This window comes from Erithacus rubecula (genome assembly GCF_903797595.1).
Source record: "Erithacus rubecula genome assembly, chromosome: Z".
NCBI classification, from domain to species: domain Eukaryota; kingdom Metazoa; phylum Chordata; class Aves; order Passeriformes; family Muscicapidae; genus Erithacus; species Erithacus rubecula.
In genome coordinates, this window is record NC_136661.1 from 10,898,105 (window position 1) to 10,916,900 (window position 18,796).

General features: G+C 40.3%; 1 protein-coding gene across 2 annotated transcripts in view; it reads right to left on the minus strand.

Annotated features, from left to right (window-relative positions):
- ARSB (arylsulfatase B) overlaps window positions 1–18,363 on the minus strand; it is a 61,832-nt gene extending 43,469 nt beyond the window's left edge. The window contains exons 1-4 of one of the 2 annotated variants that reach the window (XM_079330200.1): window positions 17,956–18,363; window positions 15,126–15,312; window positions 13,861–14,051; window positions 13,096–13,303 (exon numbers count right to left, since the gene is read on the minus strand). In XM_079330200.1, coding sequence (XP_079186326.1) covers window positions 13,096–13,303; window positions 13,861–14,051; window positions 15,126–15,312; window positions 17,956–18,249 — 880 coding nt within the window. In that variant the 5' untranslated portion in view covers window positions 18,250–18,363. The remainder of the gene's footprint in view (window positions 1–13,095; window positions 13,304–13,860; window positions 14,052–15,125; window positions 15,313–17,955) is intronic. The other variant, XM_079330201.1, reaches the window with a different exon arrangement.
- Window positions 18,364–18,796: the final 433 nt, after the last annotated feature.

Sequence of the window (18,796 nt, forward strand, 5' to 3'; positions counted from 1 at the left end):
GCCCCACACATCAGCATCACTGTCTGCACAGCTATTCTTCCACCTGAGGCATGCATTTTTCCTTTCAGGATTCTTTTTTTGTTGGTTTTTGTTGTTGTGGTGATTGTTTTGGTCATTGTATTCTTTCTGGTACCTGTGACTTTCTATTGAACTGTAAGGGATGGTCACCAACAGTTTCTCTCTCTTAGTCAATGCAAAGCATTTGTGGCCAGTGAAATCTAACTATTAAATTGTTTTAAACAAAGTCTTTGATTTTTCAATCCTCTGGAATCACTGGAACTCAGCTTGATGGCAGCAGAATGTGTGATACATTAAAGTAGGCAAATATCAATTTGTATTCACTGCAGTCAGAACTGCAATTATGTATAATGTTAGAGAGAAAAGTAATGGAACATACCTTGTTTTTTATCCCCTACGAGTAACAGAATAGCATTGAAAAAATTTGGACTTAAACAAAACAAAACAAAAAAAAAAAAACATGCAGAGGATGTCTTTCTTTATATCCACTTATTACAGATGTTTATTTGATTGTAAAATGCATTACAATGCTTCAGTGAAAAGGAAAGTAGACTTAAAGAGATTCAACTATTAAAACTCTCATTAAGTTCTGCATACCAGATGTCAGCATATGCTATTTCATTGTTGATTTGATAACTTGGAAGTTATCAGAAAGAGTGCAATACTTCAATACATGCAGTTCTCTGCAGTGATCAGTAACAATCTTTTGCATAGCCTAAATATGGAGATAATTTACAATAACAAAAGTCAGTAAAGAAAAACTTGCACTATGTTTGCCGCATTATCTGGTTTTATGTGTTCTAGGTTAGAGACATTTACTCTAAAATATAAGTGAAATTACTGCTGCAGACTTCTGGTTCTTCCCAACCAGTTTGAGCTACCCTGGAATCTTAATACAGAATTCAGGGTCAGCTCACTTGAATGTACACAAAGCTCTGGCTGTATTTTAACTTGAGAAAACACAATTGGAGGTCAAATGTAAGAGCAAGCACAGGCAGCATTCCACACGGCAGCAGTGCTCAAAGTTCAGATAAAAGTGGGGGTGTCTTTTCCTGCTTAAAGAGAAATGTAAAGACAGATGCTGTATTGTAAGAGACAGACACTCCAGCCATAGGAAGCATGAGAAGGTGTCTAGAAACACAGAGGTTTCAAAAGGGCATAAAGAGGTATAGAGAAAGCAAAGGAATTATTAAGACCAAGCTGTAAGGAACTGAAAAAAGGAAACAAAGAACCTTCCAAAAGGAGGGGAAATTGTTTCAGTGTTAGGACAAAGAGAGGAAAAAAACTGCAGTGAGCACTGCAGCAAGAGTTCTCCAAGCCATTTTCACATCGCACATGAAATGACCTGATACACTTCACTGTGTCCAAATCTTAGCATCCACTGCCTAATAACTAACATGCTCATGAATTTCAGTGTTTCTTCTGGTGTTTTTAACTCAAAAATCTGTCAAATGTATGACTTCTTTTGCATTCAGCACATCTATATTCTGACCATCTAAGTAAATTCTGCTGGCTTTACTCTCCCATTAATTAAGGCAGAAAGGGAAAAACCTTACTCTTTTAATGCAAACTGAAGTGATACTGCCTATAAGTATTAATCCATTATATTCTATGTATAAGAATAACATGAAATAATGAAAAGTGAAAGAAAGAACAGTTGTGCAGAGCTTTTATTTGGAAGTTCTTAGATTCTTCTGTAGAGTTCAGCCTAGCAGCATACTTTAGTTCTGGAATATTCATAAAGATATAAAACAGATGTACTAATCATCCCATAGTTTATATGGACATATACAAAAAAAAAAGAAAAAACAGGGAAGGAAAACAGATCCAGAACATCTCAGCAGGGATTCAAATAACCTTTTTTCAGATACTATTCATTTGACTACGGCCTCTTACAACACCTGCAACTTCTTCCAACTTCTTAACCCAGACCAGACAACATTGCATGTTTCTTTCCCAAGTGAATCAATGATTGATTTTCCCTGTGTTTCTATAGGGCTGTTGCTGATTGACAAAGTAAGTCCCTTGGAAAAGCAACATTTTAAAATAAATACTAAAGTTTTGTGTCGGATAGTTCTGGGCTGTTTCAAACAATATTTATCAATTACAAAGGAAACCTAAAGATGTACATATATAAAATATCAGGCTTACAGTTCCATTAAGCAAATTTTGAAAAAATGCTGAAATAAAAAATTGTAAAAAAACTAAGAAATTCCATTTTGATAATTTCAAATGGCCTTCTACAATACAATGTACTGGTAGAGTTCTCAGTCCTGAGAAATAAGAGCCAGGTACAGAGTGAAGACAGGATCTTGAATTTTAGGGGAGCAAATCTGCAGCTCTTCCAGAAGCGCATCAACAGGACACCTTGAGGAAGTGCCCTTGAGGACAAGGGAGCAGAACAGACCTGATGGGTCTCTAAGGACATAGATGGCAAAAACTCCTGAACCCCAGGCATAAGAAATCAGGGAAAGAAGGCAATGGCAGAGTCAACCTACTGGAAAAAATAAGGTGCAAGAAGAAAATACACAGGCAGTACATTTCATGATGTGGAAGTATGAACAGGTATTCTGAGAAGAGTACAGGGACCCAGTCCAAGGCATGTTGTATCAAGGTATGGCCAGAGCTGTGCATCCCTTGGTAAGGGATGCAAAGAGTAACAAGGGATGCACAGCCAGGATAGGAAAATTAGGGGAAGCATACCCCACAATAGAGATGACTGACAGAAAGAATGAGAAAGCTGAAGTATTCAATAACTTTTTTGCCTCAGTCTTCATTGACAGTCTCTTCTCACACCTCTTGAGTGGATGGACCACAAGAAAGGGAGAAACTGTAAGAGAAGATCAGGTTCATGACCACCTGAGGAATTTACATAAATCTCCAGGACCCGACAAAATGCATACCAGAGTCCTGAAACTGATAGTGTTGCCAATCCACTCTCCATAATATTTAAAACATCATAGCAGTCAGGGTAAGTCCCAGGTGAAGGGAAACACGTCCCTGGAAAAGGGAAACATGGTACAAATCTTCGAGGAAGCTAGAAAGGAGGACCCTGAGAACTACTGACCTGTCAGCCTCGCTTCTGTGCCTGGGAAGATGATAGAAAACATCCTCCTAGAGGCTGTGCTAAGACACATGGAGGACAGGCAGGCAATTTGGACAGCCAGCATGGCTGCAGGACGGGCAAGTCCTGTCTGATCAGCCCAACGGCCTTCTAAAACAAAGTGACTACACCAGAGGGCAAGGAAAGAGTTACTGATGTTCTTTATCTGCACTTCTGTAAAGCCTTTGACCCAGTCGTCCAAAAAATCCTTCTCTCCAAACTGGAAGGATAGATTTCATGGGTCACAGTACAATGAATTGGATGGATGGCCACATTTAGAGAACCAGTCAATGTCTGGATGTAGATCAGTGATGAGTGGTGTCCCTTGGGGTCTGTATGGGGACCAATACTGATTAGTATCTTCAACCAGGGATACAGACAGTGGAATCAAGTGCACCCTTGGCAAATTTGCAGACAACACCCAGCTGAGTGGTCCAGCTGACATGCCTGAGGGACAGGATCTCTTCCAGAGGGACCTGGACAAGCTCTAGGAAAGGGCCCATGGTAATCTCATGAGGTTTAACAAGACCAAATACAAGGTGCTGCACCAGGGTCAGAGCACCCTGGTACCAACACAGACTGGTGGATGAACAGATCAGAGCAGCCCTGCCCAGAAGGACTTGGGGATGCTGGTGGGTGAGAGGCTGGACATGACCCAGCCATGGCACTGCCAGCCCAGAGAGCCAAACGTGTGCTGGGTGCATCCAGAGCAGAGTGGGCAGCAGGGCCAGGGGGATTCTGCCCCTCTGCTCTGTTGAGACCCCACCTGCAGTGCTGCACCAGCTCTGGGCTCTCAGCACAGGAAGGACATGGACCTGCTGGAGAGAAGCCAGAGGAGGCACCAAGATGATCAGGGATGGAGCACCTCCCTTTTTGGATAGACCTAAAGAGCTAGGAATTTTCAGCCAGGAGAACAGAAGGGTCCATGGAGACCTTATAGCATCTTCCAGTACTTTATGGAGGTTTGTAAGAAAGATGAGGATAGACAAGGGGTGATGATTTTAAAACAGAAAGAGGGTAGATTCAGATATAAGGAAGACATTTTTTATTATGAGGTTGGCAAAACACTGGGACAGGTTGCCCAGAGAGGTGGTGGAAGTCCCCTCTGTGGAAACATTCAAGGCCAGACTGGAGACGAGGTTCTGAGCAACCTGGTCTAGCTGAAGATGCCTCTGCTCCTTGCAGAGGAACATTCCTAGAGACCGATTATAAGACTCTTTCTTTCCCACAAATTCCTTAATTCCAAAAAACGAATTTCTTCCTTTCTTCTCCTCACACTTTCGATACATTTCCACCGTGCAACATGTGAGCTCAGAATGATAAAGTTTAAAAAGAAACTCAAATTTTCATGACTTCAGGACTTTTCCCCCCCCATCTTCTTGTGGTAAAGTGGTCAGAGATTTTACACATTATAAACAGCAACATCAGAAACATACTTCTATTCCTCAATCTAATCTTACAGCATCTAAAGCAATCCTATCCCAGTACCACTGCCAGCCAGGCAGCAAAATATCCTTAACAGAGCATGAATTACAACAGATGATGGATTGAGAACAGGTTTTTCAACCATCTTTGACTGACTGTTCCAAAATCATATGAGCCACTAAACTGGACAACAGAAGAGGTTGCTTCTTTCACTCCTCTAAGTAATTCTGGCTTTGTTTTCCCATACTGAGATTTTAATTTTTCTCTCTGACATTATAATACTGCACTTTAAAAACAACTTAGCCTTGAATACTAGCAACCATGTAGGATCCCTTAATTTGCAACTAAGCAATAATGAGTGCAACAAATATAGAAAAGGAGGGCAGAAATAAGAGGGCATACACAATTTGTCCACAGTTTAGTTCTGTAAACTTTTCCTACATGTTATGTAACTCAGCCCTTTGAAGGGCTGGGGGTTTAGGAGCAATCATGTTTTTAAACTTAATCAGAACCACATGGAGGTCAGTGTGAGGGTCCATCCAACTGAAGCATAAATGGAAAGTATATTAAAAGTTAACTACGAAATTATTTCATATGTAACTTACAGAGTTTCAAAAGCCATTTTAACAATGTTAGTTTCTTAACATTGTTGAAAACAGAACATGTCAATGAAATGACTCATGCTACCTTCAATATTTCTACCAATCAGATTTCTGAAGTTTGCAACAAAAAATAAACAAAAGGTGTAACATGCAAACAACCTCAGACAAGTGAAAAGATAGAAAGCAGAACAAAACCTCTATCCCTATGCCTTTCCTCCTGTTGCCCATTTCTGATAGGGAGACTTCAGAAGAGCCAAACCCCTGCAGTTTCATTTCCATTAAGTGTTGACATCTCTATATCTTAATGCAAATCCAGACTTTGTATGATTTTGTTATAAACACTTTTGAAATTACAGAGGCAGTAAATAGTTCACATTAGTTAAGGGCAAAGAGCAAACCAAGAGCAATTCAACAATTTAAAACTCATGCATGTATTTAGCAGACACGATACCACCACAATAACGAGTATTATGTTATTTAAAAATGAAGTGGTGTATATAAGCAGGAGACAAGTCTACTTGTCTATTAATAGGTCACACCTAATAGTCATACAAAATTTTGAATGAAAACTACGATCAGTTGCCAACATCAACAAAATAGGCAGGCAGCTAGTGCTTGGTTTGGTTGGGGTTTTTTTAGCTTTTTGAGTGAATTTTGCATACTTGAAAAGGAATTAAATAGCACTTACTAGTGCCAGACACAATATGAACAAACATTAGACAGAATCAATGCACAGCTCTGTATATGCATCTCATTTTTGACCTCCAACATTCTTGCTGAAAGTCTAGGTCACAGAACAGGACTTCAGAGCCCTTTGTCTGTGTGATTTAAGCTCATAGTTGTGAGTCACAGTTAAACAGAGAGTACTGTCAATTATACTGGTAAAGGATCACTTTTGGGGAAAATTTCTCCCCTCTGATCTTCACAGCATAAATAATGCTTACTCTGTAGATGTTCCAAGTGCAGAACTCCCATTGAGGTTTCATTAAAAAAAAAAAAAGAGTACAGAATATACAACAAAGATCTACACTGTGGATAGGAGACTCGCAGCATGAATTGGAGAACAACTTTGCCCTTAATTTGAACTCATGTTCTTTCCCGCTTCCCACATTGCATCTGAAAGATCCATGTGTAGCTGCGTTCTTCAGTCGTGCTGCAAGTATGACAGAGAGTAATCACACTCCCTCTGATGACTCATACAAAACACAGATTTCCAACAAAATGAACCAAAATCATTCTGAAAGACCAGCTGATGAAAAAACATGTTGTGTACTTCAGGCTGATGTTCACTCACCACTGTGAGAATAACCTTGAAAGTTCAATGTTCAATGTCAGAAATGCCACTTTTATCTTCAGAGTGCCAACACATCACCATATTTCCAGTGCTTGATACAGATTTATTTGTTGTATGTGTGATGGAAGCACTATTGAAAGCCCTACAATAAAGGGAAAATGGAAAACTACACCTTCTAATAGAAAATTTGGCTAATGTAATTCTTGTTATGCTTTATATACAACCACAGGGGTTTTATTTTCCATCAAGGGAATATAATACCTTTCCTGCATCACAGCACCATTTGCTGAACAATTTTACTGAGCATTGACAAAGTAACTTTTATTGAGCTGTGCTTATATAAATCAAACTCTATCGTTTTCTGCAACTCACCAAAACGGTCTCTTTATTCTCCTGTCTTTTCCAAAACCGGGTGGAAAAAATCAGTCTCACAGGAAAAGAAATTGATGCACACAGGTTTCCACTAGTTACAGACTTAGCCCTACAAAAGCAGCATGAACAATACCCTTTTCCATCCCACTGGATTTTTTTCTTTTTTTGCTTCTTAGTACAGCTTTCATGATAGCAGCAATCCTAGCACAGACAGTTTCAGTTGAGCCCTTTCATCGTGAGCAGTCTCAGTAATTAAACAGGTTTCAGTATTTACAGACCCTGCTGTGCCAAGGTCTATACCAGCACACACCATCACCAGACACGACAGAAATGTGGAAGGAAATTTTAACCCAAAAATAACAGAAATAATCTAACAAACTACTCATATGTCTGCAGTGAGCAAGTTAGACAAGATACTGTCAAGAAAACTGTGGATTTGTCCACTGACAGATGTGAACTTGACCACATTCTAGGTGTAGAAGATTGTGACACAAAGAATAAAGGCTTCTCAAACACTATTATGGAGCACATAACTAGTATAGTTTAACAGTAATCATAGTTTAAGGCAACCTTTTGGGAGCTGTAGGAAATTATTAAACATTCTTGTTAATAGACAAAATGACCTGTTTTCAGCATGAATCTTGTTCTGAGAAAAAAAAATTACTAGCATAGCTATTAGCATGCTTAACTTTACATAAAACTGGCCCATTTGCAAAATTCTGTGCAAAATTCACTTCTGAGTTTTCATTTGCAAATGAACTTCACTTCAAGCACTGGCATTCACTAAAAACAGGAAGAAAAATTCAAGATTCAACTTATGATGGAGTGTTAAACCATGAAGACAAAAAAGAAGCTAATATCTCTGGCACGAGCTTACTCCCCGTTCAGGAACTTGGCTTTGGAGTGTTAGGTTTTGCATGGAAAAAGCTGGGTGGGCGGGGAGGGATTAATGCCAGATGGAACGGAAGACAAACAAACATTTTCTACAAAACATTCTGGGTTTTCATAGGATTTTAAAAGAGGAGGGGAGGAGGGAGGCAATGTATGGTCTATCAACATCTTTCAGTACAGATTTTAAATCCATTCCCAGCATAACACTTCCAACTTCGATAACATATTCTTAAAAACGTAGTCTCATTATTATTATCTGCACCATATGACAGAGAATGTATTTTCTAATTTCTAAATTATCACTCATACTTTAATATGGAAAAAGCCTGAAAACAAAAATAGAAGCCAGCACAAAAGTACAAAACACTAACCACACGCACCTTGCACTGCCACTGACATATAATAATACTAAACAATGCAAGTACAGTGATAAGTCAGAACTTTTGCCTGTATAAAAATATCAAATAATCAAGAAACATTAAAATAATATTTGGGAATAGATGAACCCAAATAACTAGCATGATTGAAGATGCTTGCAGCTAAGGCATCTGTGCTTATTTCCACTTAGGAAGCAGCAGATGCTCAGGCAACAGATGTCCAGGCATCTTCCTCACTGGCAACACACCAAACCTCTCAGAAACCTCTGAAAGACCAATTAAAACAAGTCCTCAGGTCTGCAATAAAAGCACCTGGGAGCACAACCTTCAGAATTAGAATCTCAGATACCACAGACAGAGAGTAACTGCTCTAGTCAGTTGGCTTGGCCATCTGCAATTAGAAGGCTCTCTGAAGTCCCTTATAAGTGAAGAAGCAGGAGTTCATTTTTAACAAAGATATCAAGAAGATTAAAAAAACGCCTTTAAGGTATCAGTGAAAGTCAGATTCATAGCCTCAAAGAAGGCACTGGCAATAGGAAAAAGAAAATCCCAGTATTTCATTAGCCAAAAGCCACAATATGCTGGCTGGAATGAAAAAAAAAAAAAAAAAAAAAAGGAAGAAAAGGGAAAAAAAGGGCAATATGAAATTTTGTAGGAAAAAAAACCCCTAGGACTATAAGAGAAACTGTATAAACATCAGTAAGTATGTCCAATACAATTTGTGCTCTCATTAATCATAATTCTACAATGATAAAAAAATCGTCTTTTGGAGTGAAAACAGTCATCACTGTCACATGCTCCATTATGGAAACGATTTATGTGGTTTCTTCTTTGCTATGTAAAACAAGGCTTGAAAAGTTCCATGCTTTTCGAAGCCCTCTGATGGCAAGTACCAGGCATTACAGTGCTAATCCAATGTAAAAAGGAAGGAGTGTTGCTCCACAGTATTTTATCATAACAAAAAACTGAAAGTTAAATAAAGCAAAGGACAGTAGCTTTAATACAGTTCTGAAGTTAGGGGTCATATTCCTTTGCTTTAATGTCAGCAAGTTTACACCAAAATTTCTTGTAATGCAGAAACTATAATAATATCATATTCACAGCAAATCCCCACTTCTTACCTCAAATCACAGTTCTGTATTTGCAGCAAAATTCGGACTCTAAGCCCATGTAAATAGTTCTGGGCCAAACTGGTACCATTTAAATGCTTTTTATGACCTTTATTTTAAATAGAGGCCCTCTGTAGGGACATTGGTAGACACGGTCTCCTGAGATTGCTAAAAGGAAAAAAATACTCTACCTCTCATTCTCTTCGATTTCAAGTGGACAAAAGGCCATGAGTACCTACCACTGCTGCATTCACTTTTATCTGTTTTACTTAAGCAATGACTTCATTATCAATGACCTTATTAGCACAGACTTACTTGTATATATATACACTATATATATACATATATATATATATACACACATATATATACTCCATAAAATTAAATTCTACTTCATATCAAACCAGTCAAGACTTTTCAAGCTACTACTTGATACACAAATGTAACACCACACATTGAATCTGCTCACTTTTTTATTATACACTTGTAGAAATAATCTATCTATCTATTCAAAAAGACACCAGAGGCTGATTTGCAGGACACAGTGATGGAGTCAGATTTTGCCAATGACCAAACATAACGAAGTTACATTTTTATCCTGGTATCTCCAAGCCACTTTTAAGAGCAAGTGAAGTTCTTCTACACATTTCACAAGACTCTTTCAAAATGTGCAGTATTTATCTGTCAACTGGCGTGTTTTAATGAGCCATTACAAATAGGAAGAAACATGAAAGAGTACGATAAAAGAAAAAAATTACCACAAGAACAAAGATTACAGCATATTCTATAGTTTTTAAATATGTACCCACTAAAAAGAGATCCGCAGTTTGAGGTCAACACTCCACAGGGAAGTAGTCAGAAAACTATGTTTGTTGCAATGCTACTCGCTATAGTACAAAATGCAAAATGACCACCTGTAAATTATTATTTGGGCAGGACTTTTAAAGCATGAAGAGATACAAACATAGAAGTGTGAATTTTGGCCTCAGCTATAAAGGAAATAGTAATGAATCTCGTAAGATGTACCATAAAAGTAAGGCCTTCTTTTCCCTCTACAGACTTTCACTGACACCTTTTCAAACCTCACAGATCATAAAACAGAGAATGCTTTTCTCATAGAATGGTTTGGGTTTGAAAAGACCTTTAAAAGTCATCTAGTCACCCCCCTACAAAGAGCAGACTTCGACTAGATCAGCTTACTTAGTGACCAATCCAACCTGACCTTGAATGCTTCCAGCAATGGGACATCCACCAGCTCTCTGTGCACATGCTCCAGTGTTTCACCAACCTCATCATGAAAAATGTCTTCCTCATATCTAGTCTGAATCTGTTCTACTTCAGTTTAAAACCATCACCCCTTGTTCTATCGCAACAGGTTCTATTAAAAACTCTGTCCTCATATTTTTAGCTTACTTTAAATACTGAAAAGCTGCAGAAGGCATCTTCAGAGCCTTCTCTTCTCCTGGCTGAACAAGCCCAGCTCTCTGTCATCTTGGTGCCTCCTCTGGCCTCCCTCCAGCAGGTCCATGTCCTTCCTGTGCTGGGAGCCCAGAGCTGGTGCAGCACTGCAGGTGGGGTCTCAGCAGAGCAGAGGGGCAGAATCCCCCTGGCCCTGCTGCCCACTCTGCTCTGGATGCACCCAGCACACGTTTGGCTCTCTGGGCTGGCAGTGCCATGGCTGGGTCATGTCCAGCCTCTCACCCACCAGCACCCCCAAATGCCACTGTGCAAGTATGATGATTTTATGTCTTTAGCATTACTCATTAAACTTACAGATACATTTTATTATTCCCTAGATTCTTCCTTGTAGTCTTCATTGAAATCCTTAAATTGATTCTTAATCATACAAAATGGGAAGAACTTTCTTGGAGAGAGCTTGATCATAAAGTGTGTGTCCCCTGCTGTGTCCCACCAAGCAAAAAGAGTGTCTCCCCCTCCATGATAGAACAGCACTTGGGGCAGGGAGAGGCAATTCTTCAAGCAGGCATGTCCTCAAGAGCTGAAGGTAAACCATACCATAACCACATGCTAATATTATAGCTACCAGTGCAGACCAGGACTCCCAAAGAACCTGGAAGCCATGCAGGGAGATCTGACACAGCACAGCTCTCTGCACGAGATGCTCAACTGCAGAGCCTCCCATATTTCTTTTCAATCATGTTCTAATGTCCATTCTGAAACACCGCCTGCAAAAGCACTAAACAAAATATAGAAAAACTTAATCATTTGACGCTTTTTTCCTTTTTTTGGTCTTATTAAAATGTTTTATGGTTACAGCACTTCAATTTTGAAACTAGGTCTTTATTGCATGTGATGTTTTACTTATGCCTGTAAAGAATAATTACGTGAAGTAAAGAGAGAACACTGAAAAAAACCCAAATCACTGGCCCCTGTCCTGCCTTAAGTCCAATTTCCATGCATTTTAATCATAGTACATTTATCTCCTGGAAGTTTAACTGTCAATTAACCCAAAATAAGTCCCATTAGATAGAGTAAGCACTTGATTCTCCTGATTGTTCAACTCTTGCTGAAAAATACCTGCAACTGCTTGCAAAATAATCAGTGTTAAAAAACAGGGTAGACTGTCACCATTCAGAAAAATAAATGCTTTACAAATGAAAAAAACAAAAATTTTCTTTTTAATTCACTCATACCTTGTAATTCTTGCTCAGATATATTTAGTTTTATTCCACAATGTACTGAAAAATCATTACTTAAATAACTCTACCAAGCCCCATCAGCAAAGACTGGATTTTTTCCATATGGAATAAATACTGCTATCGTTTTTCATATGTCTTTCAGTTCTAAATATAAAAACTTTGCAAACAGAAACAGTCATAAAAGAATTATCAAATCCTGCTTGAGCCAAAACCTGGACACAAATGTAACATCATAAGGCAAACAGGTTTGGACTCAAAATGAAATTCCAAAATTCTGAGTGCTATAGGAAGCAGCTGCTAAGCTCAAAATACATTAGTGCATTTTCATCAAACTTTAGTTGGTAATTTTTTTGTTTTGCTTGTCTGCTTGTTTTAGTTGTTTTTGTTGCATTTGAAGTGTTCATAGAAAATTAATTTGCCATTTTGACAGCCCTAATATGTCAAGTGTGGACAAAAGAACAACTGTATGCATTGAAAGGCTACTTCCCCTTTCCAATCAAACAAGAGCAAATATGCTCTTGAAACCCAGCCAAGCAGCTGTATTTCAAAAAGGTTCTGTTTTATTCTTTATTTGGAAATAAAGGAGACTGCCTTGCAATGTATTATTTACATTACTCTAATAATCTAGAAACCGGGTCATGTGCCTGTACACACAAAAACAAATATTGCAATTTGGTTGACTGGACTGCTCATCATATTTTCAGCTGTTTTATTAACTGACCTTTGTTTCATGGGAGTAAGATGCCAGTGAAATAGTTCAAGACAAAAACTACATGTCACCTTGAAGTGAGGGAAAGAAATAGTTTTGGCTTCAAACTGCTTGCTGTCTGGCTGTTTGTGCTTCATGCAACATATGGCAATTCACAAATAGGACAGGCTGCTTCAGAAACAATAAATTTGTAGATAGCTCTCAGTAGGGATTCATTTCTGACAGATCCTCAGCAGTGTCAGTAGGATGCTTCTAACTTCACTGCACTCCTCAGATTTTACAAAGGTATTTGTACACATGAGGAGCATCCTCCATGTGCACAGACACTACTTCAGAGTTGTTTTTGTCAAGCTTGAGAAAGCCCTAAGAGAAGGGAGAGAAACTGTTCTTTTACTTAAAGCCCTGCTCAACTTTCATCACTCTTCTGCTGTTAGAAAATATCCAGAGGAAAGACAGAGGGGTCAGATGTCTCTGTAGTCAGCATATTAGACACTGTAGCAAAGTTATTATTGAAAGAATACTTGAAGGAACTTACCCGTAGAGAAAATAAAAATTGTGTTGTCCCAAAGACCATATGCTTTCAGAGCATCAGTAAGATTTCCAACTGCTTCATCCATAAGAGTCACCATCCCTGCATAATGGCGCCTCTTTACATCTTTTATGGAAGAATATGGCTTCATGTATTCTTCAGGGACCTCGAGAGGTTCATGCACAGACTGAAAGGCAAGATAGAGGAAGAGGGGCTGGGGTGGAAGAGAGAATGGAAATTAGTTGAACATAAAGTACTAAGTGCAAAAGTTACTGTAGCAAAAGCAGACCTGATATATCAACAGTGCAGGTAGTGTGCTTTGACTTTTTCTATAACTTGTGTATCTTCTAACCCCTACACAAAAACTAAGAAAGCACTGAAATATTACTTTTGAAAAGCTGTGGAAAAACAGCAAGTGTATCTTTTCTTCATAATATAATTGTTAACAATTTCTTTCTATTAAATTTCTCACTCTAAACTTCCCTTCTCTTTTTAGAAGGGCAAACTACTTGCTAAACCATTTCTAAAACATTGTTAATTGCATTATAAGAGAAGAAATGGAGAAGGGTAACAGGCCAGGACCATGCAAACAAAGCCGGTTTTGGCAGCAGGTGAGTTTTACCAGTGCTACTTCTCACATTTATCTCTATGCACCTACTAAATAGCCCTGAATTACAGCTCAAACACAGCTCTCTCTATAAATATTTCATTAACTTTTTAAAAACCATTCCTTAATGCCAAAGTTATCAGAGTAACAGCTGTTGCCTGTACCTTCTCAGTTCTGTGATTGGCTATAAGATCTATAGCTCTTTCTGTGAATAAATTTGTGGAGTACACATTTTTAAATCCAGTTGCAACTTCTTCTCCATCTCGAAAGTCCAGAGCACAGCGCGTCACATTCTTTGCTTTGATGAGGACACAGCGGTCATGAGTATAATAATCCTCACTGCCCAGGAGATAGCCTAGAACAGGAAAAGATGTCAAATGAGCAGGCCAACATCATGTCACACAAACACACACACCAGGAGGAGAAAAAAAGTCAAACATAAATGTCAAAACATCAGCGGTTTTGAGCTAAAACACTAATTCAGCACTGGACCACCTACTGAGACACCCCTGACACATCTAAGTAGCTCCACATTTAATACCTCACAGGCCTTTCATTCCTAATGAAGTAATAGTTTCAAAGGAAATTAAACATTTTGAAAGCAGTAAAATGACTTCTTATCTATACTTTGATGTCCATGAGCATGAAACTAATGCACTGAGAGCCAAGGCAGTGATCTAGCTGTGAACTAGACTGATTTTTGATGGTATGAGTTTCTATGTTTGTATTTTGCTGTAAGGCTTCCACCTCTATTGGAAAGTTTGGAATTTTAAAATTAATTTATTGAAAAACACCCAAGTATGAATCATCTTCTATGTCCACTGTAATGTAGTTTCTGATCCACTGCTGACACCAGCTGGTGAAGAAAAGACACTATCATTTAGAGATATCCAAAAGAAATTAGGAAAAAATTCTACACGAACACATTTGCTCCTACCTAAAACTATCCTGTTAGGCATAGAGGGCTCTTGTGTTTTAGCAGTTAAAAATAAAACTCTTCAAAATCACTTTAATCTCAAAAATTACATTTAAAGTAAGATTTTTAGCTTTCACCCCCAATATCCAGAAAAAAATGGATGAATCTGAAAAACTAATACAGTCTTTTATATTCTGGAAATAAAAAAGAACTTGGGACAAAAATCTATGACACAAGAAATTTACTTGAACCTTTTTTCAGCAGCTGCAGGTAGCAATTTCTGAAAAAAGAAATTTACAGAAAAAAGGAAGTTATCTTAAATATAATATAAATGTCTGCTGTATTTTTAGAAGGAAAAATGCATACGTTAAGCAGTGATACTTTGGAAATACACATACCCAGGAATGGCTTTACTTATAAATCAAGAGTAAATCTGCTGTTGTCACCAGAATGGGGCAGTTTCTCATCCTTTTTAACACAGCATTTATTGCCCACATTAAGCCAAAGCATTACCAAAGTAAGTGTCAAATCCTCTGCGGGTTGGAAGGCATTCTTTTCTGTACATCCCCAGATGCCACTTCCCCACCATGTGAGTAACATATCCTGCCTCCTGAAGGAGCTCTGGGAGGAGTTTCTCATCCAGTGGCAGACAGCTGGGCTGGCATGGCCAAATTATCTGGTGTTGTAAACCTGTGTGGATCTAGCACAGAAAAGAAGTGTGAGAGGTCACTCACAGCCCATGGGTTAATTTATAAGCAGGTCCAAAAAGAAGCACAGCAGCATTAGAGATCAGCATTAGTTTTGGGGGCTGTTCTTTTTACCAGTGTAACACTGAAGATGATGAGGAAGCTGATGGTGGAGGGCAGGGGTTGTATGGAGGAAAACAAGTAAATAGCACTGCAAGAGTTAACATCTTTCCAGGCACAAATCCAGCACAATGAAAAAACCCAAAACCAACAAACAAACAAAGAACCAAAGCCTTTTATGCTTTTAGTTAGAAACCTAACAGGAAAGAATTAACATTATGGTCTGTTTGAAGGCTAGGGACATTTCAAGATGGAATGAGAGATTTTAAATGGGATTGAAATGGGCAAAAATGCACATGGCAGGTGTAGCTATCAAGCTTTTGCCTGTATCAGAGAACAGTCACTGGAGGAAAGGTCAATAAAACAAAACTGTTTTTCTATTACTCTTCTAGATGGGCATTATGTATACACACCTGTATACTTATTTGCATGCTTTAAATGAGTACAAATACTATAGAAATCATTTGGATATGAGGATGACAAAAGCTTTTTGATATTTACACTAGATCTGATATTTAATAGTTCCACTTAAGTTTCCAGTCTTAGCAAGTGGTGAATTTTGTATTTCTTTACAAAACCATCACTGACAATACTTTGGGTAGTACACCACACTTGATATAAGGAACCTCCTCAGCCAGTAATATTATTAGCTGACTTTTGTCAACTTCATCTTCTCCACAATCAAAAAGGTACTACCCAAAACCTAGGCCTGCAAACATACATAAACATATATATATATAGTTTAAATACTTCTAGCAATCTGCATCTGTCAAAGCACAAAGCCTCCAAGATCCCCTGGAGCAGATGACACCAGATTTTATGACTCCACTAAGCACACCAGTGTAGCAAGCTGCATGATTGACTTTCAAAGCACTGCTTTGAAATTTAGCAATTCTCTGAACTGACTTCTAAAACAATAAATTCGGATCTTATACACATTTTATATTGCATATTAAAAACATTTAAATAATTTTAAATGCTGTATTACAGAAAAAAATTAATACACAGATGACACAAACTAGCAAAGTATTGTGATTTCTTGCACTGTATCTGGAAAATGAGAAAAAAGGAGGAGGAGGAAATAATAAAAAAAATCCATAGCTATCTTAGACCAATACCACTGCTTTTCCTTTCATATTGGTTGCAAGATGACTACCAAAATTTCAGCTCCTGAGAGGACCAGATTTAGGTTACTTTCTCAAGTTTCTAAGCAACCGTTAATCATATCCACGGGTAAAACAATTTAAAAAAAGACTGCACGTATTTGCTGCATAATATTATCATTTGTTGCATAATTACTGCTGCAGAGAATGTCTCCTGTATTAAAAAAAAAACATATTACTTCTATTCTCTAATATTATTTTACTTACTTGCAACAAGGTCAACATAAAGATTACTAAATTATCAAACCAGATGTATGGGATTGATTTAAATCCAGACTGAACCATATTTTCAATATCCACTTTTAAGATGTGATGCAGCAGTTGCCTCTTTCTTGGAAAGCTCAGACTATAAACTGTATTTTAAAAACAGTCACTATGAAAAGATATTTTAGGTCATTTAATTTACAGCAACTTTAGAAGTTGATAATGTGAATTGCTTTTTCCAATTCATTATTCATACTTGGGAGTTTCCAGGAACAAGACAAATGTTGCTTGGAAGGAGTGCCACCTAGAACAACCTTACTGCAACAGGAGATAGTCTCCACTAATACAAGACGACATTTATTTTCCTTCATTCAGGACAGTTTATTTGGCAATCACTATGGTTAACATGGATGTGCATGACTTCTTGAGACAGAGGGGAAGTTTCTGAAACACACTTAACCCTTTGTGAGTTTCTTCCTTCTGTCCATGCTGTGTGTCCACAACTTTTTTTCCCCCCACTCCCCATGTTTTTGCCAAAATTGCAAAAACGATGGGAAAGGATGGAGTGATACCAGTACTATAAAACCCAAATCTTACATCCGTACAACTCGGAAAAACAAATAAAAAAACCCCAAAAAAACCCCACAAAACAAAGAAACAAACAAACAAACAAACAAGAAAAAAAAAGTGGAAAAAATCAGGATAACGACTACGACCATTTGGACACACAGAGTAGCGACCGCTCTGCGCGCACTCCAACGAGGGGCGCAGAACATCTACAGCTCCTGTACCAGGCGGAGCTGAATGTACCGCATGAATGTACCACTGGGAAGCACCTTGCAAAACCTTAACACGTGCTGCTCATGTGCTTCTGTCTGCGTCTCCACCGCGTGCCTGTCCAGTGGAAAAATATCCAAGAGTCAGAGACTAGGGCAGGGATATCCTCCACGACAGGCTGCCGCGCCCGTCAATCCAACCCAAGCATAGAGAGCACCACAGCTTTTGTGGAACAGAACAATTTGCTCCGATTCCGTGTCTCCTTTACTCCCGAGTCGCAAGGCAAACAGAAGTGCGCGTTTCAGAGCAGCGGGTTTCGGCAGCGCAGAGACGCGGGCAGCGAGCAGGGAGCGCCCGCAGCAGCCCGGGCACGGCTGGGAGCGCCCGCCCTACCTGGTAGCGGCCCGAGAGCAGCTGGCTGCGGGACGGCGTGCACAGCGGCTGGGTGTAGTAGCGCTCCAGCCGCACGCCGCCCGCCCCCAGCGCGTCCAGCCGCGGCGTGCGGATGGCAGAGCCGTGCCAGCCCACGTCGCCCCAGCCCAGGTCGTCGGCCAGCACCAGCACCAGGTGCGGGGCGGGCGGGCGCGCCGCCGCCGGGCGCGGCAGGCACAGGGCCAGGCACAGGGCCAGGCAGAGGCACAGCAGCCGGCTGAAACGGCGGCACAGCTCGCCCGCTCGCCGCGCCATCCCCTGCACCAGGAACTGGGCCACGGGGCCCGCCCCGAGCCGGCTCCGCCCGCCCTGCCATCCCCAGCACCGGGACCCGGGCCGTGAGGCCCGCCCCGAGCCGGGCTCCGCCCGCCGAGCGAGCGGGGCGGGTCCGGGAGGGCGGGGGGCGGAACGCAGGGGGGCCCGGAGCCGGAGCTCAGGGGGCCGGGTCCGGAGCTCAGGAGCCCGGGGCCGGAGCGCAGGGGGCGGAGCTCAGGGGGCCCGGGGCCGGAGCGCGGGGGGCGGAGCTCAGGGGGGCCCGGGGCCGGAGCGCGGGGGGCGGAGCTCAGGGGGCCCGGGGCCGGAGCGCGGGGGGCGGAGCTCAGGGGGCCTGGGGCCGGAGCGCGGGGGGCGGAGCTGAGGGGGGCCGGGTCCGGAGCGCGGGGGTTGCCGGGCCCGCTGCGGCCCCGCGGGACTGGCCGGGACAGCGCCTTGTGTGGTGTGAGTTTGTGCCGGTGGGTTTTAGCTAAAAAAAAAAAAATTTAAATGTTACCAGTGTTGGCGAGGTATTTAGCCCGCTGATACT